Raw genomic sequence first — 23,488 nt, forward strand, 5'->3', positions numbered from 1 at the left:
TGTGCATATAGCTATTGCATGTGTAAGTAGAGACAAAAACGGTCAGCGAAGCATAAAACGAAGCTTGCGATGAGTGGTTTAAATGTAGGGCAGTAAGGTAAGAGTGTGTTTCAAGACAATTACTCCATTGGGTTGGCGTGGAAATACCAACGGGTAATGGTAAAAGTTATATATAGCATATATAAATTATTGAAAAATTAGATTTTATATTAAATAGTAAGGGATTATAGATGAAATGAAATATATTGTATGTCATATTTGTCACGCCCCGAAACCGAGACGTGTCATCGATGTTGTTTAACAATTTAAAATCGTGTAACAACAAGTCACGTAGTACATCAAATAGTCAAAAGTCAATCTATTACATAAATCAATAATCTTCTTTACAATGTGATTGAAATGATATGTAGAAGCGTAAAACACGATAATATAACTAAAAGATGGAATGACAAGACTAATCTTGAATTGGATTAGCTTCTTCACATCCCCAAAAATATTCTTGTTCTTTATCTTCGATTTGTTCTCGTTCTTATCTGGGGTGGAATGTAAGAGGTGCATATTTAGGGAAATAATCAGTAAATTGGGGTCGATCGTGCATAACAAATATCAAGGTTATAATTATACGAATATATTATCATAATTTCAGTAATAAACATGTTGAATCGAATATGAACAAAATACAAACATAGCACTGAAAGTCATCTCATTTTCATGGTTTACTGATCAGTCTCATATATGTTATTCCTCTAAGGGGTGATGTCAAGTGAACGGTTATTATATCTCACCGCATCAGGGTCAAAACATATCAAATATCGGAATTTTCATGTCATTTCTAATTCAAATCATTACAGTGCATTTCAAATATTTCAAACATGGTTTCAAATATTATAACTAATATCCAACAACAACATATTCAAGAATGTTCATAACAAATAAGAATGAATAGATCATGCCGACCGAATTTCAAGAAACATACATAACGTATTTTTAAGCAAATGTGGACATACTTACAAAGAACAAGTATGTCGATATATATATCAAATAGTACATTTATGAAATGCAAGTGTGTGTAAGAGTATAGCAAAAATCCACTTACTTTTCTCTTCTTTGGATTAAAACGTGAGGAACTTGTGGGAGGAATTCTGCTCGAACTCGTACAAGACTTGGTTGTTGCAAGCCCAAAGCAAGTTGCTGTAATTTCGAACACCATGAATGGATTTCGGATAGTGGCACCACTTGAGCAGCAACTTTAGCTCAAAATTTGGGACAGGATATGGGTAGGACGGAGGTAAACCGGGGCTTGAGAATAGCAGCTAGGGAGCTTGAAAAATGAATAACTTTGTGTCTTGTTTGGGTGTGATTTTTTTCAACTCTTGGGGGTTATTTATAGGTTAGAAAAGGAGGGGATTACACACAATTTTCAGCCATGTTTATGGCCTCCTTAATGACATTAAACATCATGTTCTAGGTTGGCCATGGACTGTTCAAATTCAGCTTTTAATTCGGGTTGAATGAGATTTAAAGGCTTGGTTGAATCTGCATTTCATGATTTTGTGTGGGTAATTTTGGGTCATCACATTATCATTTTTGATATAAAACAAAATTAGCATTAATTTGACTCTTATACAAACTAGCTTATAATTAAACTGCTAAAAACCATTTTTACCTTCATCATCATAGATTTAATTATGATCTTCTACTTTTTTATTTGGTTGGTTTCCATAATCTTTGTGTTGCTTGTTCTATTGTGTTCGTATCAGGGGACTGGGAGAGTTTATCCTTGTCCAAGAGCTTAGAATCATGAGTAGGTCTGTTGTGCATGAGACGGTCTCATAGATCTTTATTCGTGAGACGAGTCAACTCTGCTCATCTTTACAATAAAAATTAATAATTTTGACATAAAAATATTGTTTTTCAATGAATAACCCAAATAAAATATATATCTCACAAAATTTACATTTGAGAAGGTCTTATAAGAATTTTTTGTACATAAGCATTCACCGAGCAACTTGGTTTTTTATGAAATTCGATCCCATTTATATAAGACATAATCTGATCCCGATTTTATTCGCATTATAAAAAAGGTGGAGTCGATAGTGGAGAGAAGAAAGTTTTAGGCATTCATTCAACTTTGAATAAAAAAAATAAAAAAATATGGAAAAAAAAAACTTCTTCATATTTTAAAAAATGAAATATGACAATAGTAAAATAATATACTTTTTTTTAATGGTGAGCATGTTTAATTTCTAAAATTTTGAAGTTGGTAATTGATGAACCCACCAAAGCTCAACACAAAGGAAAAGGTTGCATTCTTGAGTGAGGATATAAAGGGGTTATTTCACTCTTCACCATTCACTAAAACTAAAATCTTCACTTAACAAAGGATTTGTTGACAGAGAAGGGAGAAAGAAAAAGGGATTGAGGAGAAACGAGAAAAAAGTTTCAAGTGGAGAGGAGGGGCAAAACAATCTTCCTCAGCTTGCAGCACAAAACAAAGGTATGTCTATATTAGTATATCCCTTTCTTTATTTACTTCCTTTTGCTCCCCCATGCCAAAGTAGATCCCAAGTAATTTCTTGATCCTTTCCCTTCGCATATTTTTTCTTTTTATCTTTATGTGAAAGAAAGATGGCGTGATCATGAGTCAACCCTAAAGTTGGTCTGAGTTGTGACCTAAATTGTAACTTTTGACAACAAAAGAATTAGATAATATTATATCTAAATCCCATTTACACACTAGCACATTTATAAACCTAGCAAGGGGTGTTCAAGTTTTGAGGGGTTTGATGTATTATATATGAATGACTAGAAGAAGAAAGACGAAAATCAAGAAAATTGTGTCTAATAACATTTCTGAGGGTTTCCAAACTCAAGATCTATAATTTGTTCAAGCAATGCAGCAAGAAAACGGAATGGATGCGTATACTGGAGTCGGAGGATCAACCCTAGCTTTTGCTAAGCTATCACAAGTCATGCCATGTATTTCTCCGGTTCACATTTTCAACCAGGTTGATGACTTTTCGGGCTCTGATATCGACCCGTTTCATCTCCACCCACCACCATCATTTGGCGGTTTTTTAAACGGGAGAGGTTCCAGCTTACAATTTGGATACCGTGGACAGGTTTCGGACCGTCGAATGAGGCTTATTTCCGAATCTGTAGTCCAAATGGTGCACCCCAACTCGGCCCCTTTTGGGCTGCAAGCCGAGCTACAGAAAATGAATACTCAAGAAATCATGGATGCAAAGGCTCTTGCAGCCTCTAAAAGCCACAGTGAAGCTGAGAGGAGACGTAGAGAAAGGATCAATAATCATCTCGCTAAGCTCAGAAGCTTACTTCCTAACACCATCAAAGTAAGCATTTAAATTCCACATTTCGTTAACTCTTTCTAGCTTATCTTTATTAATCGGAGTTCACACAAATCTTGGAGCTTGATTCTATGTCATCTTTCGTGGGTTCAAAGATTTTTCAGACTATAACATGTCCCAAGATTCTAGTTAAAATACTTTGAGCCACAGGTTTTGTTGGGGATTAATGTGACACAAAAAATGGAAGAATCTAGACAAAAAATGACACATTTTTTAATACAGAAATCTGCATGATGAGTGGATGTAGTTTATGTGCATTAGCGATGCAGATATTTATATTTAGTGTAACTTCGTTCCGCATTCTGAATAGATGGTTAACATATGTCATATTAAATTATACATGTCCATTATCCGATCAATATATAAACGAAGAACATGAATGAATACAGCGGAAGAAAACATTAAAAGAATGCAATAAATGAGTTTTTTTCTTCACGCGACACAAACTCGGTGTAGCAAGCAATTTGAACTAGTAATTTATGGCTTTGTGCTGCTTATGAATCCCCCGACGGGGTACTTCGATTTTTCTTGGTTCAAATGCTACATTAATGGGTGATTTTAAAAATTATTTAATTCATCTTTTATATTGATGTAATTGATTCCCAATGGTAGTCCCAAGGGAAGGGAATATGGGGCGAGGGAGAGGGAACAGGCGTCACATCTCTCAGTTTTATACGATAAAGAGAATCTTTGAACCAGTCCAAAAGCTTTGTCTGAAATTTCCTGCCGGATTTAATTTGCAGTCAAAAATTCTATGCAATGGATCTTAAAAGAAACAAAATTAAAAATCAAAATAAATTGGACAGACAAAGAAACATTCTTGTCAGTAATTCGGCTCATTCTCACACTTTATTATACCTACTATGCCTAGTTTCCCAACTCCACCATCAACATTTACTCAGAAAAATGGAGAATTACACTTTTAGCTTTGTAATATAAAAGTTTTTGATTTTATAATCTATTATCCATCAATTTCACAATTCTAGTCCATTATTTTTCAATTTTAATAATTTTTCACTAGATATTGACGTGACTCGACAATATCTAACATCGGGTCTCAAATTTGATTCTAATGAAAATATGTGATATGGCGAAAATTTAATTCTCTAGATTTTCGTTTTATCCGCTACATGCAAGTGTAAAAATTTTTAGCCGATACATCTGCTTCACTCATTGGATTCTTGTAACAGATTCTATCATAACAAAAAGTGGTACAAAGGTTACATGACAAACATCTATTCTGTAACTTTTATTTCAATATAATGTGTTGTGATTTTTAGACAGACAAAGCATCATTGTTAGCAGAAGTGGTCGAACAAGTGAAGGAGCTAAAACGCCAAACTTCCCTAATACAAGGAGCAAGTCCAGTTCCATCCGAAAACGATGAAATAACAATTCATAATGCACCAGATAAAGATGGTAAACTAGTGATCAAAGCTTCAATCTGCTGCGAAGACCGGTCTGACCTCTTACCTGACCTAATCAAGACTCTAAAATCTTTGAGGTTAAGAACAGTAAAAGCCGAAATCACTACACTCGGAGGTCGAGTTAAGAATGTTTTGTACATAACTTGTGCGGAAGATCATCAAGATTCAAAAAATGACTACAGTGGTTTTGAGCAGCAACGTCAGCCATTATGCGTTAGCTCAATTCAAGAAGCACTTCAAGCAGTAATGAAGTGTAATGGCAATGGGTATGGTACTTCAGGGAGCGTTAAAGGGCAAAGAACAAATTTGAATATCCTTGAACACAGGTCTCTCTAAAAAATTTACTCTAAAAATTAACTTTTTTATTATTATTTTCCTTTTGTGTGTTTTTTGGGTTTTCAATAGTTTCCTTGATTGTTGTTCTATGAGGTATCTATGTAATATTTTGGGACTAATTATTGGAATGCGGATTCGAAGTGGCGTGTTCCAATTACGTGTCACAACTGTTGCGGGTTAAGTTTATACCGCACCCAAGTACATCATTATGGGAAATTGGCTAGCATAGTGGGATTTATTTATTGGGGTTAAAACTTTGCTGGACATAACTTATTTAATGATACTAACAATGGACTTCAATAAATAACTAATGAAATCTCAAGCCCAAACTTTAAACATATACTAAAAATTGAGATAGATCAGTTCACAAAGCTGAGTTGTTGGCTACGGGCTAGGACTGTTAAACGATGACAAGGAGTATATTGATAGTATTGTCGAGAAAATTTAATGGGCTTCGGCACAATCAATGAGAGTTCCTTTGGCTATCTTATTGTCATTGGATTGCATTAGCCGATTGGAAGTAGTTTGAGAGTCATGGTGGACATAGAATCATGCGTGACATAATCAGATTTGCAGATCCTTCAAGCTTTCACTTCTCTTTTGAGGCAAAAATGTTGTATTCAGAAGATATTTTTTGGCAGATTAAGGACAATATACATGATATTTTTCATGCCACTATTAATTCGTCATATTTGTGGAGACACTGCACGGTTATGAGATTGACTAATAATATGTGTCTTTATAATTTAGTTTATGATGAAGATCATGATGATGAAATTTAAGAGATTTTCATATTGGATTGCAAACACAGGAGACATAAAAATTAAAGAATCAAATGACGGATATGCGAAGATTGATATTCTGAATGAATTGTTGATTAAAGATTTCAAAGACCCTATTGCAACAGTCGTAGAGAATGCATATCCATTTATCGTTAGCACAGTAAGTGGTTCATCATACTTTCAGCAGAGAGCTATATTGACATCGACTCTCGATGTTGTTCAGTCTATAAATTAATACATGACATTACTGAACAATTAAGATGGAAGATTGTATTTAAGTTCAGATTCGACGTGTTATTCAGATAGAAATGTTGACATGTTGCACTATGTCTATGCTCCAGAATTCTTAAATGAAATTAGATGTTCTGGAGTTCCAAACAACGAGTTAAATTTGAAGGCTGGAACTCATGTTATGTTGTTGCAGAACATGTATTATTATCTTGGATTATGCAACACTATTTAGATTGATTATCACGAGGCTCGGAAACTATGTTTTGGAAAGAAAAATTCTTGCTGAAAGTAATGCGGGGTCAAGAAATGCTTATTCTAAGAATGTCATCAACACATCTGATCCAAGACTTCATTTCTAGTTCCAAAATAAACAATTTCCCTTAATTGTTTCATATGCAATGACAATGAATAAAATTCAGGGGCAATTATTATTATGTGGGGCTTTATTTGAGGAAACATGTCTTTAGTAATGACCGGTTGTACATTGTTGTATCCAAAATTACAAATTCTGGAAGACTTAAAATTTCAATATGTGATGATGACAGCAACCAAAGAAACTCAACGACAAATGTTGTATACACAAAAGTTTTTCAAAATTTGTAATAATATTTTTTCACATTTTTTTTGCTTTAATCAATATTAAGTTAGATTTTGTTTTTATGTTTTAATTACAAACTCAAAATCTAATACTCTCCAATTTTTAATCATTATATTATATACCAAATACAATCTGTGCAACGCATGAGTGCAAAACTATTATACTCAAAATTGAGATAGATCAGTTCACATGGCAGAGTTGTTGGCAGTTCAAAAGGCCTTATAGTATGTTCAAAAGGTGCGAGAAAGTTGGTAAAATGAAGTTTGGTAGCTTTTTATACTGATATCAGCGTTGATAACTTTATTATATATTTGTTAGATTATATTTCATAAATGATATTGAAATATTAAATTTGTAGCATATTAATAAATTTTTATTCAATTTAATAATATACTATTTAAAAACAAAAAAAATTGAAACATAATTAAAATTAGAAAAAATATACATGTTAGAAAAAAAATGCATAATTAATAATTAAAATTTAAAATAATTAGAAAAAGTACACATAATTTTAAAACTTACATGCAATTTAAAAAATTACAAATAATTAAATGGAACAAACTATGAACTAAATAAATTATTAATTGAATCATTTAAGAAAATTTTTTTCTTGCATCTTCATATAATACTCACCTTGAATGTCATTCAGGTTTGGATCATTGATATTTGTCCTAATGAACAAATTTTCTTGCTCTATCTTCTTTCTTTCTTCTCCCTCCACCTCATTTCTCACTTCATTTCTATACTTTTCGCAGCTTTTGCAAAATGCTTTTATGCTAGAGCAATCTTCGTATCTTCCTTTTCATAGTATTGTGTCTCTCCTTCTTTCATTTCTTGTAACAAATCCATAACCTTTGGAGCTTTCGATCATTCTCTTTTCATGCCCTTTTTGAATGACTTCCTTCCCATTAGTCTAATGGTTTTTCCCAATTGATGCACGAAATCTCCTTCATCAGCGGTGAGTGTATCGGAAGGTGTGGGGAAAAGAGCTAGAAAAGATCCACCATCAATATCAATTTTTTTATAGCATTCGTCGAAACTCTTTTGAATTTTTTGAAAGATCATATCTTCCATTTTGATTACTCTCTCAACATTAACCAAGCTTTCTCTTCGGAGGAGACTTCCCATAATCTTGCTCCATATTTGTTTGAGCTTGGGCATACCAAACATTGATTCATTTCGTGTTTGGATGGAAAATGAAATGAAAGTTGAAGAAACTTTGATTTTTAGAATAAAAGTAGAAAGAATTATGATTTTTTAATGTGTAAATGATATCAATTTATAGGAGTATGGTTGGATTTTCAAAATATGATCGTTGGTGGTTTTTCATAATTAAAAAAATGATTTTTTTCCTAATTTTTCGATTTTTTTCTTATTTTTAAATACATTTTTTTTTAAAATAAAATGTTGGGTAAGATCTGGTCATTGATCTTTAATGGCCAGATCATTTTAGCCATTCATTTTTATTTTAAAAATTTATTTTCAAAATTTTTACGGTTAGATTAAACTTGCCATTGATTTTATTATACAAAAAAATAATAAAAAGCAGACATCACCGCACGAAGAGTCTCCTCGCGGAGCACGCTATATCCATCGTACACAGATCCTTCCGTGTGCTTTTTCCTCACCCCTTGGAGGGGCGAGTAACCCATGCAAGCACAGAAGACACGCTTTATTGCACGACTTCCATTGTCACGCCCAGAGTTCGGGTCCGCGTCTGCGTGGTCGCACGATAGACCCCTCCTTATAACAACTATTTCGTATTCGTCATCCCTTTACGAAAATGATTCACTCAAGTTGCTATAATACTCTATTGTAAGCTCATTATAAATTCATTTTAAATATTTAATTTTTAAGATATGGGATAAGAGATATTATATCCACGTCCATTGAACATATAAAGGGATGCATATAATGCAGTGGTGTCCATTACTAGCCCATCTCAGTTTGCAATGGAAGCTCCTGTTGTTGGTCGTATCCACCACTACTGTAGTCAGGCGTCTTCCTTTGTCGTACAACATTGTATTTGCTATGGTAGCTTCATTTGTTGCTCGTTATCCAGCACTACAGTAGTTGGGCCTATTCTTTTGTTGTACAACATTTTATGTGCTCAACTAATCGAGTCATCGTGTCCTAACATCTTTTGACGAAGTCCTAACATCTTTTGATTTATCGTACGCTACTTGAGTGTGTAGATTTTTGCCCTATGTTTTTAGGTCCCTGATAAATTCTGACATTCTAGGATGACAATATTATGATCTTGAATATTAAAAAATAATAATAAGATTGAACAATTTTTCTTAACCAGCTCTTCTTGGGCAATAGAGCACCAAAACCAAATCAAATAAAATCATGAAACTGCTTCCAAACAAGAACACAGCATCTGATTAATTCAAGAAAATACATTAATACACTGGTGTCAACGAATTCGTCGAGGATGCTTGCTACTACAAGTATATATGGGTAGTGTTTAGAATCACCAACAGAGGAAGAAGCCATAATTATAATTCTACTATCGTCAAAATTGTATAGGCCTTGATAATAAGATCAGAGTGCCTCTTTCAGATTAAACGTTCTTGATAAAGCTCTTGCATGGTCGTATTCGTTCAGCTCCACCAGCATTTTCTTCAACCTTCTAACGAGTTTACCAGTTTCTGTTTCCATGTTGCCAGAGCCAACCTTTTTCTCCAGTGTCTTCCCAATCAACAGCAAATAGTCCACCAAAGCCTGCAACTTTCGGCTACAAGACCAAAACCAAAAAAACACATGGAAAAAGCAAAAAAAAAAAAGGAAAAAAAGATGCTATTATAAAATCGAACGATCCTGACACGTTATCCAGTCTTAACAATTCGGAAAAAGACTTCAAGCAAATCTGAATAACAATATTTATCCTACCTCCGATCCCCTGTAACACTAGGACCCGCCCAAACTCCATTCATTGAAGAAATGACTCTCTCCGTTCGGAAGATAGAATCATGAATATTAGAATGTATGATGTGAAGATGTGGAAGAATCTTGCCACACAAAAGTTCATCGAGAGCAATCTTCTCCAGCACATGCACAGAAAGAATTTTATTCCACAAGCACACGTTTCTCATCAATCGAAGCGCTGTACCAAACTTATATGCCGCCACTCGAGCTGCATTTGATACAGTGTTCATTTCGACTGGGCTCCATGTTGGGACCTACAATATAGAAATCAGAGAAAAATAAATCGTCTCAAAAAGAAATTAAGATTCTCTTGAAACAAATACAATGATTTAATTCAAACTAAGTAATGTCACCATCAAATCAGCTACAGCACTAGTAAGACGATCACGAAGTACTGCTAACAAGTCCCCAAGAGCCGAACTGGAGTGATCTACGTATCTGATGACCAAGTTCATAGCAGATACAGCATTTTTTGTTTCGACGGTACTATGTGTGTCCCAACAAGAACTTAACTGATGATACAGAATAGGGATTGCAAGTTTTTCAACCAGTACAGGAATAAGATTTGCATCAGCATCAGCCTCAGAATCATCCCTGCCGTTTCTAATCTCGCTTCCAGGTACACCATAATCAAACAGAAAAGAATGCCTGCAATACATAGAAATTACATTCAAACACATGGGGTGGAAAAATATGAAATGTTATCAACTTGCATAAATAGGATTCAGCACTGGCACCAGTATATTCCATAAAGAGGACTTTTTGGGAAAACAATGTGTATAATCGATGAAAAAAAGAATTATCATGCAGCTTAATAGCATGGCAAACAATCTTTGTGAAGTCAACAGACACTTTCAGAAGAGAGAAGGAAGAAATTTATGAAAATAAATTACAGATAAATTCTCTATGATAATAAAAAGCGTTAAAACAAGTAGCAGTTAGCGCATATGTAGGCAAAGCGATTGGTCAAAATTGATATCCCACCAAATTAGGTAAAAATGATCAAGATGCCTCATTTGTCAGCCTGTTACTGTCAGTTACAAAGCTAAGCGCTCGTATAATGATCTTTCCACGACAAAATATTACATCAACCGTTTATGAAGGTACTTACCATGCCATATCTATAAAATCTGTATCTTCATGTAGTGGATCCCACTTCAGAAGTTCCAGTCTCACATAAGGAGAGAATATAGAAGGTATACTCAATGACATATAAGCATCAGAATAGCTTGATGCATAAACTTTCTTCCATCCATCAAATCTTTCTACCACTGTTGAAAATTGAGAATATTCTTCATCTGCATCACTTAAAATTTTATCCGCAACCTGAAGCAATTGATTACGGGTTGACTCATACGCTGTGCTCTCACTATCACTTTCATCAGTGCTCGATTCTCCTTCCATTTGCGAATAAAAACGATCATTTTCCATGGTTAACTTTCTTTTAGAGTCAGATTTAGCTCTTCGTCTTTGTCGAGCTTCAGCCCTTCTTGTCATATCCATTCGCTTTTGAAGATTCATATCTCTACCAAGTTCATCCAGCTCTACTGGTGCAATCTTAAATGCTCTAGAATTAGCAGATACAGCCGCCGCCGCCGCCGCTGCTTTTGCTGCATTGCTCCCTCCTTTACGGAATTCTGCACGTACCGCAATAATAGCCTGTTCTATTTCAGGGATTTCGTCATCGTTATCTGCTGCCCTTCTTTCTGCAATGGCTCTTGCCCGTTCTTCATGAAGTTTTTGCATTTGTTCTTCAAGTTCTTCAATGAAAGGAGCTTTATGCTATAAAATGGAAACAAATAATTGACATTAATAAAGCCAACCCTATTAGTCGCCATGCAAGAAATAGGTTAGATAAAAAATGCCAACTTGCAACAACAGTATCCACAGCACAAGCATGGACTGATATTGTAAATCATACAACAGAATGCAACGTTCAGTAAACCCAAAAGGTGTGAATAGTGTAGTGTGTGCTACGTCAACTGACTTGCCCAGTAGTTGAACACCAATAAGTTATATATGAGTAGAAGGAGAATTAGTCAACTAACAAAACATTGCTGATATATTTTTAATCCACAAAAAGTCTTGCATGCATAAATTCATGAATGTTCACACAGGATCGCTTTGCTCAGCTAATATAAGGATTTGATTCGGATATCGAAGAGATATGCCCTCCAATATAAAAGAACCCTCCAAGTGAAATGCAAAAGCTCAAAATTAATAAGCAGCTTGATTAAACCAATATCTCCCTCACTAGTATCCTTGAATTTTCACCTTTTTCTAACACCATATAGATTCTAAAATGATACTTTTGACGTTTAAAAAGATACAAAAGTGAAGGTTTGATGGGAGCTAGGTGATAGCCAAGAGGGCAGGCAAAATTACTGCAAGGCAGAAAAAATATAACTTCGTTTCCTTCGGTTCCCCCACCCACTCTATCTCCAAATGCAGAAAAATTCAAGGAAACAAAAAATCTAAGGAAGAACAATCGAGGTGAAAGCAGAAAAAATTAACAGAGGTAAGCTTAAAATAAACCAAACATTCACTGATCCAGAGATCCATTATTCAGTAAGTACGGTAGCAATTTCAAGGTTGCGTTAAGCAACATAGTTTCTCAACTGTTAAACTAAGCCGAAAAAGCAAGGCTTACTATACGTCCACCCCACTGTCAAGAATTGGCTTTAAGATTGATGGTTAAATACTCTTATCATTTCGACAATATGTTCTTGCAATTTACGAAGCTACCATCATTTTGCAGCAGTTTTCTCTTAGATAGTTATCATGCCAGCAGGGCATTCTACTTCATCCACAACTCATGCAGTGGAAAAACAGAGCAATTTCAGAGTAGGTATAACATGATCCCTCAAACTAAAAATGAAAAGAACAGAATCAGCACGAGATATTCCCTCGTATTAAATTTAGTCATGTTTGAGAATTTAAAGGGTATGTCATTGAAATGATTAATGAAGCGAACACTCATATTTCACGACATACGAAACAACAACACCACATTGACACAAAATCTAAGGTGTTTGTTATAACAAAAACTAAACAAAATCCATAATTAAAATAATTCATACCTGCAAAAACTCACATAAAACAGAAACAAAGTCACGAAGCTTTTGCATAAAGAGGAACTTCTCACCGGCAACAGAAAAAGAATCCTCCAGGTTAGTGACATTAAGCAATGAGGAAGATAAGTTTTCTTCATTCTTTGCCAATGACACCATAGTTCGACCATGAGATTCCTGAAAAGAGAAGATATGATACCTTGAATTGAATATTTAAAAGTTCATATAATCATACAATTGAAATGACATATATTATATAACAAATAAAAGAATATGACCTCAATGTGTGATACATCTCAGATTAAAAATAGAAAATCAGAGAAGCATATACAATCAAAAGGTTTATACCTTAACTCTCCTCAAGTTCTCGTTCAAAGCTTTCTTGGCAAGGTCAGCCTGAATAGATATAGACATTACATCCGGACCAAACAAACCTACAACTGCTCCTCCAATACTACTATAACTACTATCGCTCACATTTTGCATTACAGGGTACATCCCACCAGATCTAATACCGGAGTATCCAAAACTTGGTTGCGAATCAACAGCACTATGGTGAATGCTACCAATACCACTAACGCTAGCGCCCACTCCTTGATTCACAACACCGTCATCTAGCCTCTTTCCCAACCCTTTCCTTACCTGTTCTTCCTCCCACATCTTATCCTCCTCATCCTCCTCATCAGTAATCCTTTCAACGACCCTCTCTTTTGGCATTGCCCTATCCTCAAAGTCTTCAAACACGCCTTTCATATCACCGCCAACTTTCTCCCCAAAGAATCCAATCCTCCCCTTAAATTCTGGCTCCTCATCACTCAAACCATCAGCTGCGCCATGATTACTCCCTCCATCCAATGCAATATAATCTGGTGCTGCGGCCCTAGCTTTCCTTAGCCTCTCCCTCTTTGCCCTGATTGCCTCTATTGTGGCTTGATCAGGAATCACTTCCTTATCATCTCGCAAACCTTTCCCTAAACCGAGTTTTCCCAGCCGAGCCAAATCGGAAGCATCATCTCTCTCCACGGTTAAAATTTCACTCTTATCGTTCAAACTCACTTCATCATCTTCAAAATCTTGATTTTTTCCTGCAGTTTCAGAACCAAAATCGTTTGCAATCAAGGGTTTCACCAAGCCTTTCAGAACTATCACAGGTTCAGGTTCGGGTTTGGTTTTATTACGGGCTGGCGCGGCGAGGGTTTTAGTATTCTTCTGGAGCTCTAAAAGGGCTTCTTTTGTATAACTTCCAGCTTGTGGTTGAACATTAGAGAGGAGAGAAGAGGATGGAGGGTGAGGGGCACTTCGGTCTTTCGAGGAGCTAAGCCTATGAGCTGATTTGCCAGAAAAGCGCGAGGATGAAGAGGAGGGTTTGGAAGAGGGCCGAGAGAATGGAGATTCCGAAGATTCTTCGTCGTCGGCGAAGGAAAGGAGGCTCTTAGCCGTTGGTGTGGATGTTTTCTTCGGTTTACTCGCGGCCGAATGAGGCCTGCTCGCTGTGGAAGAAGTGCCCTTATTTTTTGCGGTGGCAGAGTCTTCTTCTTCATCATCAGCTCCGCCACGGCGGCGGAAGTTGCGGGATTTGGCGCTACTCATGGCGGCGGGGATGTATGAACAATGGCCGCTCCGGTCTCGAAAAAGTCCGCGGGGGGATAGGTATTTCGGTATTTGGACCGCTTCGAATCGGTGACCGAGTGTCTGCTCTCCGGGTCGGGTTTGGTTCTGCAAAGAAAATGTTGAATCGTAGGGTTGTCCTGGCCCATAACTCCTAAATAAACAGCCCAAGACCAAAACTCTATGCCCACAAAGCCCATTTTCAGCAGGAAAAGTTCTCCAAAGTCCAAACGTATAGAAATAAACAACTCAATATCCAGTATAATGGATGCATATAACACGTTTGAGATGTATGTTAATTTAGAACAAAATCATGTAATATTTTTTTACAGAAAAAAATATTAATAAAATGTTTCTTAATATTAAGACAAACATTTCTGATGAAATAATAATGTGTAATCAATTAATATCACATCTTTCACATCAAACAGCGAGACAAAGAGGAAAAGTCGAGTCACTAGGGTTGAATAAGAAAAATCAAAATATCATAAAGCTTGTCTATGTAGAAAATGAGCATTGATGATTCTCAAGATTCTTTTTTTGCCATCTATGCATGTTTCATCCATATTTCTCCCAACTATATTTATTTAGTTTCTTGCATGATTAATATATGCAGAATTTTATATGATTATTACAAGAGGGATCCCCCATTATAATGTTTTTGTCCAAAACAAGCACAATGAGAAGAAGCAATATGGGTAAGTGCATGAACCTGAGGAGTCTTACAGGTCATCGAGGCTAGCTGTTTTTCGATGTCAGAGTTGTTGAAATTCCTAATTTAGAATGAAACATCTCTTCTTCTGTTGAAGTATAAAGCCATTGTAGTCACCCAGTGTCTTAAAGTCTTCTAATATATAAATATTTTCCTATTTTTTAACATTTGTTGTGGCACCTAAAGATTTTTAATGACAATTTCACAATGGATGTCCACCATTGTTTTCCATCAATAATTGCATGCATGCATAATATGTGATGGATATTTAAGTAAAAATGGGGTTGTTTATTTGTGCCCACAGATTCTCAAGTGCGCGCTTCAACTACTGAAACCAGCTGCCAACGGAAAGTGCGTCATTTGCTTTGTAAAATTCACTCAGGTTTCAACTATTTTGGACCACTCGTTAAACCCAACATGCACCAATGTCTTGTCAATTGATGCCACCTTCCCAAGCAGAAAAATTGGAAATATGTGTAAAAAATTATTTCATGTGCATGTAAAAATGTCTTATCTTAATAATCAATAGCTAAATTTTTTATATTTTGTTCAGTAATTAACGTGGTTTTAAAAACTAGTTTTATATCTGAGTCGTCGTACGATTTAGAAGATTGAATTGTACCGTCGTCACTGTTTATAATCTTTGTCAAAGTAGATATCACTTGATTCTACTAAACTCAACCAACACAACACCAAAATGTGAAACAAGCTGAGAGTAGGGACTTGGGAGAGACGAGTAGTACTCTTCATACCTTCAGCACTCAAGGATAGTGTAAACTTTAAGGATGTGTATATTTCTTTATGCTGTAATGGTTGAATTGTGTTCAAAATTATCGAAATAAAGCTGAGTTTTAACCCGTTTGATATTTTTCCTCTTTAAATTTGACCCAAATGTTATTTTTTGATGAACATTTTGTTTGGAAATTAAATTTAAATATATTTATTAGCATGTATACAGAAACACAGAGATACAATGATGATAAGAATAGAATCAAAGAGTGGAGGGGGACGGGGAATGGTGGGGTTAGTAGTGCACGTGGGTGAGGATAAGGCTGCTCGATCTTTTGACTCATCGCACATTATGTCGGGTAGTTTCCTCTACAATTGTCCCGTTCACTGTTTTTTTTCCTTGATATTGTACTCATTTTTTTTAATATTTAACTGCAATTTGCGACCATTAATTTGCATATATTTTTCTCCCTTTCTTATATTCCTTTTTGTTGCCATTTTGGGGTGTTATGTGTAAACTCAAATGATCAATACAGTAGCATGAAAACCGTTAGATAAATCAAACTGGACAAACCATGTATGACAGACTCAAAGTTGAGATAATAGAAACAAGAAGAGATTGAATCTCTGACCTTTTGGTGGAGATCACCATACTTACCCTCCAAGCTACCCACTTGAGGGCTGATATAATAGTTTATTTCCATGGTTTATGGTGTTTGTAAAAACTAAAAATAGACAAATATAATTGATACATTTGTTTTTTTAGCTAGAAATATTTAAATTATGTTAACATTGGAGAAAGAAACACAAAGTACTGTTGAATTTATAAATAAATTATTTCGGTTTGAATTTAGTTCAAAAAAATGTTCTTCGTTTTTATTATTTTTTGTTGTTTGACTTGCACGAAAAACTTTATCCATTTGCTCTGCCTAAAATCAGGATCACCTTTACTTTGAAAAAAAAAATTGCCTCTGGATCTTAAATTTAAGTCGATATCTCATATTTGAGGTTCATTTCATACAATTAACATCTCCTCGTCTCAAAAAATTCGTAGTGAATATGTTAGTAAAATGAAAATCTTAACGATAACGTGGAGTTAATTATTGTATAAATTTTTAATTGATTAAAATATATTTTAGCTTCTGATTCTGCTTTAAACGTCGATAAACGGCTCTTGGTGCTATTAAATGAGATTTAAATCCTCTACTGTATTGAAAATATAGCGCCAAGTGATGTGCACTTTTTACACGAGATGATCATATAATCATCTCGTTTAATCTGACAACTTTTTAAATTTATCTCATATGGTGTGATGTCCACAAGATGATCAGATGATCATCTAGTGTAAAAAATGCACAGCACCAAATGCTGTCTTTTCATGATCATCACGTGTAATCTGATAACTTTTTAAATTTATCTCATATGGTGTGATGTCCACAAGATGATCACGTGATCATCTCGTGTAAAAAATGCACAGCACCAAATGTTGTATTTTCAACATAGTAGAGGATACAAATCCTATTAAATGATTTGACAAGCATGCTTAATTATGAAGCGTGCCTTTAAATCACACCAAGAAGTTAACACAAAACTCATGAAAGACGATCGTACAGATCAATTTTGTGAGACATATATTATATATGTCACCCATCAAAATTTATTATTTTTTATACAAAAAAATATTACTTTTTATTGTAAATATGAGCAAAATAAAAATTTCCTCATGAATAAAAATTCGTAAAATTGTATCTTAAACAAACTACTAAATTATGGAGGTTGACTGATTCAAAAGGGAGTTGGAATATTTTGCAATTTCAATATTAATATTAGGGATTTGGAATTATTTTAGCTCTAAGATTTTGTTTTATTAATGTTGGTGGAATGAATATTGAAATGATTGCATAATCTTGCTTTCGAGATTGCATGTGATCTGAGCGATCATTTGAAGAACTGTGGCTGGAAAATTGAGACGGAATATTTTTAGATGAATTTAAATTTATTTTCCTTCATTTTTCAAAATACATTTTCTGTAAAGAAAATTATATTTTACATTACAATTAAATAAAGTTTCTCTTATTCTAAAATATTTTAGTTTTCGAGCCTCCCTCAACCCTTTTGTACTAATTAGGTTTAAAGAATTTAATGAAGGGAAAATGATAAAATTGATGAAAATAAATTAGCTAGACTAATTTCAAAGTTTCGAAATTAATTCTTCACAATAGATCGGGTCCTTTCCATCATAATCATGGCAACAATTCACGTGAAACGATCTCACGGGTCGTATTTTGTGAGATGGATATCTTATTTGGGTCATTCATGAAAAAATATTACTTTTTATGCTAAGAGTATTACTTTTTATTGTGAATATCGGTAGGATCGACCCATCTCACAGATAAAAATTCATGAAATCGTCTCATAAGATACCTACTCCAGAACCAGAACCCTTCTAAAGAAAAGAACAAGGGACGAAAGACGAAAAAGAACAAGTTGGAATGCAGCAAGTACAATCATCCGAAGCGAAAAGTACTTTTGACCTCATTGTGCCTCTCTCTTCTTGATCTTGCTATCATGATGAAATTTCAAACGAAAACTGTACTTCTAAGCCCTAAACTGATTTTCTAGGTCTTGGATTAATGTGCCCGAGAAAATGTATTCAATTTAATTCGAGTTAATAACGCATATATATATGTGTGTGTGTGTGTGTGTATTCATCGACCCATGCATCAGATCCCAATAATTGAACGAGAAAATGATGTTACCCTCACTCAATCACGTCCAATTCCAATAAATTGAGCTCATCAAGTTTCAAAAATAACGCAAGAAACATTCCCAAATTGCAAGACCTGAATCAAAAAATCACAATCCCAAAATTCAAGAATCGGATCACGTATACAAAGAAGCCCACTAGGCCAATTATTAGTACAAAATCGCCAAAACTTGGACTAAATTCTCTCCTCCCCTCACTATTTACACAAGCAGCAAATACCCAAAAAAGAAGAAAAAGAAGAAGAAGAAATCATCAATCATGATAACAAAGAAGCATGACTACACATCTTCTAATGATGTAAAGCCTAGCCCTTTGCTCTCTGAGGACTCCTCCAAGCCCTCTACTCGATACCCTTCTCTTGAAATTGCCACTCATCTTCATGATTCCTTCCAATGAAATGTAGCTATCAAGAAATATTGAATAAACCCTGATTTCTTCCAAGAAAAGTTAGAGAGGGATTTTGGTGCTTGAAAATTAATGAGTTGAAGTGTAGAAAAGAAAAAAGGGTGGGTTTTATAGAGCAGAAGGATTGAGGGTTACCTAAACGAGATCTGGTAAGTAAAGAAGTTTAAAAATTATTGATTTAAATATTGAGAAAGTAGAAGAATATTTAATTATGTGCAAATACTTTTTCTTAATTACACTCATAGCTAGCTAGCTACCCTATTACACTTTTTTTAGAAAAGAAAAAATCAAATGATAACAATATAAAATTTTCAACAAAAAATTATGAGTTTATCAAGTTTCTGGCAGTATATATCTTATATTTGTATGTATAATCTAATAAATGGATTATTCAATTTTTTTTATTAATCTCGATTTAGTTGCTTGTTCACAGTATAATAATGATCTTGCACTGTGTCAGTTTTTGGTCTCCCAGCCATTTTGATATTTAACTATTTTTAGCCATAAATATATATTTTTTATATATATAAAAAAAATTTGTGTTCCCTATTTGGTGTTGACATTAACACCAACATATTGGGTCGGCCTTTACTTAAATCAGGATACAATTTTCCATGCATGGTTTCTGAGCTGCCTTCGCAATATAGATAATATACTAATACATATTTTGTTTAAGTTTTGTTTGTCCGCAGGTATACAATGCACAAATATCAAATATATCATCTTCTTGTTTAAATCAAACTTTCGAAAATTGTAAAATTATTGTCCGGGATATATCATTTAGTGTGTTTAGCGAACCAGGTTGTTCATGTCATTGATAGGGAAGTTGTTCCTGTCTCTGATCTGGTAGGTCGAGACGTTCCTTCGTCTAAGTGTAATTATTCAGAGTTTAGTTTAATTATATTTGAGACGATCTTACGAGAGTGTTTTGTGAAGATTTATTTGGGTCGCGGAACCCAACAAAAGCGAGCAATGTTTGGTTTAATTATTGTGTTTTCAAAAATATGATATTAGAAAACGAACGGGAGATTGTGATTAATAATTTACTTTTAACAATTGATGATTCTCCCAAGTGGCAGATTAATTCATATTATATTCTAATATTCTGTTACGTGTAAAATACAATATAATTAATCCACTTGCTTTGTCTCGTCTTCCTGATTTGATTCCATTTCATCGAGGACACCACCATTTTTAAAAATAGTCGTATTTAAAATAAATAAATAGTTAATTAAACTTTTAACATTCTCATATTAATAATAATTATTATTATTATATAGTCTCATTAGTGTCGGTAATTGTGATTAAGACTTTTGGTTTCGTCTTTGCTCATTGAACCAAAGACATGTACTTAATTTATTACACAATCTACTCTGATTTGTACCCTCGGAATCTAGACAACTGAAAAATAATATACTTCTATATATATATAAATTAAGCAAATTTAATTTGTGCACTAATTTGAGATGGCTATGAGATTTATAGTGAAAAGCCGTTTAATTTACTGTAGAGTGGCTCTCACGTTCTCACGAATCTTTATCTGTGAGACGGGTCAACTCTACCGATATTCACAATAAAAAGTAATACTCTTAACATAAAAAATAATATTTTTTCATAAATGATCCAAATAAGATATTCATCTCATAAAAAACGACCCATGAGATCATCTCACACAAATTTTTGTCTTTACTGTATTTATATTTTTTTGTTTCCGTCTTCCATTAGTTTGGAAATTAAATCGGTTCGAGATTGTTGAAAACCTCAAATGAAAAAATGATCTATTAAATTTATATGTTTTTAAATCTTAAACATACTCATTTTTTATTTGTATGTATATTGAGAGATACGTGTTATCAGATTTAAAAATACATTATTTTTTTAATGAAAATTAAGTTATTTATCCTTAAATTGAGGTGTACGAAGAAGTACTACAGTAAGGTACCATATCCAGCCAAATAATTTCACGCATTATGGAATTTGAATTTAATATTTCGGAATAACTTACACAATAATCAAGGAATTCAAAGGAAATTTTTAATTATTAATCATTATATTCTATTTTTTAATATATCTTTTCGCAGAAATCAGGTCACACGTGAATATGAATATAAGTCCCTAATCCCTTGCTTATGCTGCCCTCGACATTATCTGATCAAAATAAATAATTAATTATTCTGAAGCAAAACTTGCTCCATCACCTAAGGGAAAATTCTTCCGACAAATGTGATATAAAACATGGGCATTATTTTTCATGTTGTATGTCTAAAGAACATGATAATTCCTTCAAAAAAATTTTTGAATATTATTACATCCTTGGACGAAATTCCGATAATTAAAAAGTTCAAGTGTGGTTCGAAATGCAACAAACATGCCTTCTTAGATATTCATGTTAGATCAATATTCAAAACTATATTTTAAAGCAACTCAATTTTAAAATAGTACAGTTTCTACACTAAATACAATATACATCTCCAACCCAACTACTTCAAATATTACTCTAAAAAGAATATTATCGGAATACTCTTTTTTATTTGATTTATTTAATTTTTTTCTTATTATTTATAAAATATTTATATTTTAAATTTAGTGATATAATTATGATTATATTTTATATTTGATATAATTAATATTATATTATTAATAATTACGATAATATTACTAAATGATTAATTTAGTTATTTTAAATATATTATTGATATCTATATCATACGAATTGAAATAGAAATAATTAAAATTGGTGAAATAAAATTAATACATGACATTAAATTAAATAACATATTACAAATACAACTTCAAATATTTGAAGGACAATATCCATTCCATAAATTATAAATTAAAGCATTTCGTAAATACATAGTGAGCGTCTTTGTATTTTATTTTTTATATCGAGCGAGAAATTCGCGAAATCTGATATGCTCATTGACAGCTATTTCTACCATTGGAGTCGGTGCTTCCCTAGCATCTTGAATTGGTGCACTAAAAAATGAGCATTGCAAAATGAGCAAAAAAAATCGAAATTCGACAACAACAAATAGAATTGGCTAAAATTCAAGAGGAAAATAAAGTTTTGTACATGGATCTAAGCAAAGTTGACGATCCAGAAATGCGTCAAATTGCTCAAAATGAACGAGCAAGAATTATGACTAAAATAAAAAGATGCAGAACGTCGTTAACATGAGAGCTTTGGAAAATATTTTGGTGATTTTGGAGGATCTAGATTTGGATCCGAATCCGATTTTCCAAATTATTGATAATTTAGTTTTTTTATATTTTATTATATTTGCATTTAAATTATCTGAATTCGAATTCGTATTTTTATTTTACTTGTGTCCTTGAATGTTTATACTAATTGAACAAAAGAATATGACACAGGATATCATTTATGGATAATATGGTCGTCCAAATATAAAAATATATTATACATGTAAAATTTAATTAAATAAAATAGATTTTGATTTTTTTAAATAGAGGAAAAAGAGTTGTATGAGATAAAAAAAATTTTATGATTTCAGACTACGTTGTGGTCTTAAAAAATTGGGTCGAATACTCAAAGTGGGTCGAGCTCGACCCATTCTTCAGACCTGGGTCGACCGAGAGCAGACGAGACCCACCTAGGTCGAATAGGTCGAGGTGAGTGGGTTACTCTTCATATTTTTTTAAATCTTTTTTATATATATTTCTATATATTACATTAATATAATAATATCATATTATTTATATATTATTATATGAATAATATTTATAATTTTTATTATAAATATTTATAATTATAAAAAACAAAAAAAATTAAAAAACGAAAACTCCTCTACACCAAATTTGATGCAGAGAAAAATGGAGCTGCGCTATTTTGCAAAATATCATAGCTCCGTCGGAGAAAACCCAAACATTAAAATAGCGTAAAACACTTTTCGTTATTTTGATGTTAGAGGTGAGATGTCCTATGGATGCAACGGTTAATAAATGGAAAAAATAGAAAACTCAATGGATTCGCCAACTAAAAATCTCTCTGCTTTCAAAAAATCCTTTCAAGTAAAAAACAATACAAAAATATAAAGGTAAAACCTGACATATTTATAATTTATTCTTTCCTCAAAATAAATAATAATAATAATTTTTTAGGTTAATCTTCACGTGGATAGGCTTTATAGGATGGGCCTATTGTATTTTGTGGCCTGTAAAAGTAAACGGAGCTCGGCCCATCTTGTAAGTAATAAGATAACTTGTGTGAGACGGTTTCACGGGTCGTATTTTGTGAGACAGATATTTTATTTGGGTCATCAATGAAAAAGTATTACTTTTTATGCTAAGAGTATTACTTTTTATTGTAAATATCGGTGTGATTGACCCATCTCACAGATAAAGATTCGTGAGACCGTACAAGAGACATACTCAAAATTAAAAGTTAGTAAACAAATATAAAAATTTTACAAATTGATAAACCACAACCAAAAAATTAAATAAATTAGTGATAAAAAAAATTATTTTCTCTAGTTAACATGTCAAATCATATGAATAAGAAGGAA

General features: G+C 33.4%; 3 protein-coding genes across 8 annotated transcripts; 1 reads left to right on the forward strand and 2 right to left on the reverse strand.

Annotated features, from left to right (window-relative positions):
* Positions 1–2,323: 2,323 nt before the first annotated feature.
* On the forward strand, positions 2,324–5,733 carry LOC142543557 (transcription factor bHLH30-like). Of its 6 annotated transcripts, none has more exons than XM_075650903.1 (4): positions 2,324–2,497; positions 2,901–3,008; positions 3,123–3,353; positions 4,649–5,733. In XM_075650903.1, exons 2-4 carry the CDS (start codon positions 2,913–2,915, stop codon positions 5,129–5,131), a joined length of 810 nt encoding a protein of 269 aa, XP_075507018.1. In that variant the 5' UTR covers positions 2,324–2,497; positions 2,901–2,912; the 3' UTR covers positions 5,132–5,733. The 6 variants fall into 6 exon arrangements, with proteins under 6 accessions (XP_075507018.1, XP_075507016.1, XP_075507019.1 ...); XM_075650901.1 differs by having other exon boundaries at positions 2,325–2,497; positions 2,893–3,008; positions 4,649–5,731; XM_075650902.1 differs by lacking the exon at positions 2,324–2,497 and adding an exon at positions 2,521–2,568 and having other exon boundaries at positions 2,893–3,008.
* A 3,371-nt stretch (positions 5,734–9,104) lies between these two features.
* Positions 9,105–14,450, reverse strand: LOC142543558 (transcriptional repressor ILP1-like). Its single transcript, XM_075650906.1, has 6 exons — positions 13,093–14,450; positions 12,754–12,921; positions 10,785–11,455; positions 10,027–10,321; positions 9,638–9,927; positions 9,105–9,482 (listed from the first exon to the last, which is right to left on the reverse strand). Exons 1-6 carry the CDS (start codon positions 14,332–14,334, stop codon positions 9,290–9,292), a joined length of 2,859 nt encoding a protein of 952 aa, XP_075507021.1. The 5' UTR covers positions 14,335–14,450; the 3' UTR covers positions 9,105–9,289.
* A 4,155-nt stretch (positions 14,451–18,605) lies between these two features.
* Positions 18,606–19,114, reverse strand: LOC142541725 (small polypeptide DEVIL 4-like). The gene has a single exon (XM_075648190.1). It carries the CDS (start codon positions 18,939–18,941, stop codon positions 18,813–18,815), a length of 129 nt encoding a protein of 42 aa, XP_075504305.1. The 5' UTR covers positions 18,942–19,114; the 3' UTR covers positions 18,606–18,812.
* Positions 19,115–23,488: the final 4,374 nt, after the last annotated feature.

Source organism: Primulina tabacum, chromosome 4 (assembly GCF_025594145.1).
Source record: "Primulina tabacum isolate GXHZ01 chromosome 4, ASM2559414v2, whole genome shotgun sequence".
NCBI classification, from domain to species: Eukaryota; Viridiplantae; Streptophyta; class Magnoliopsida; order Lamiales; family Gesneriaceae; genus Primulina; species Primulina tabacum.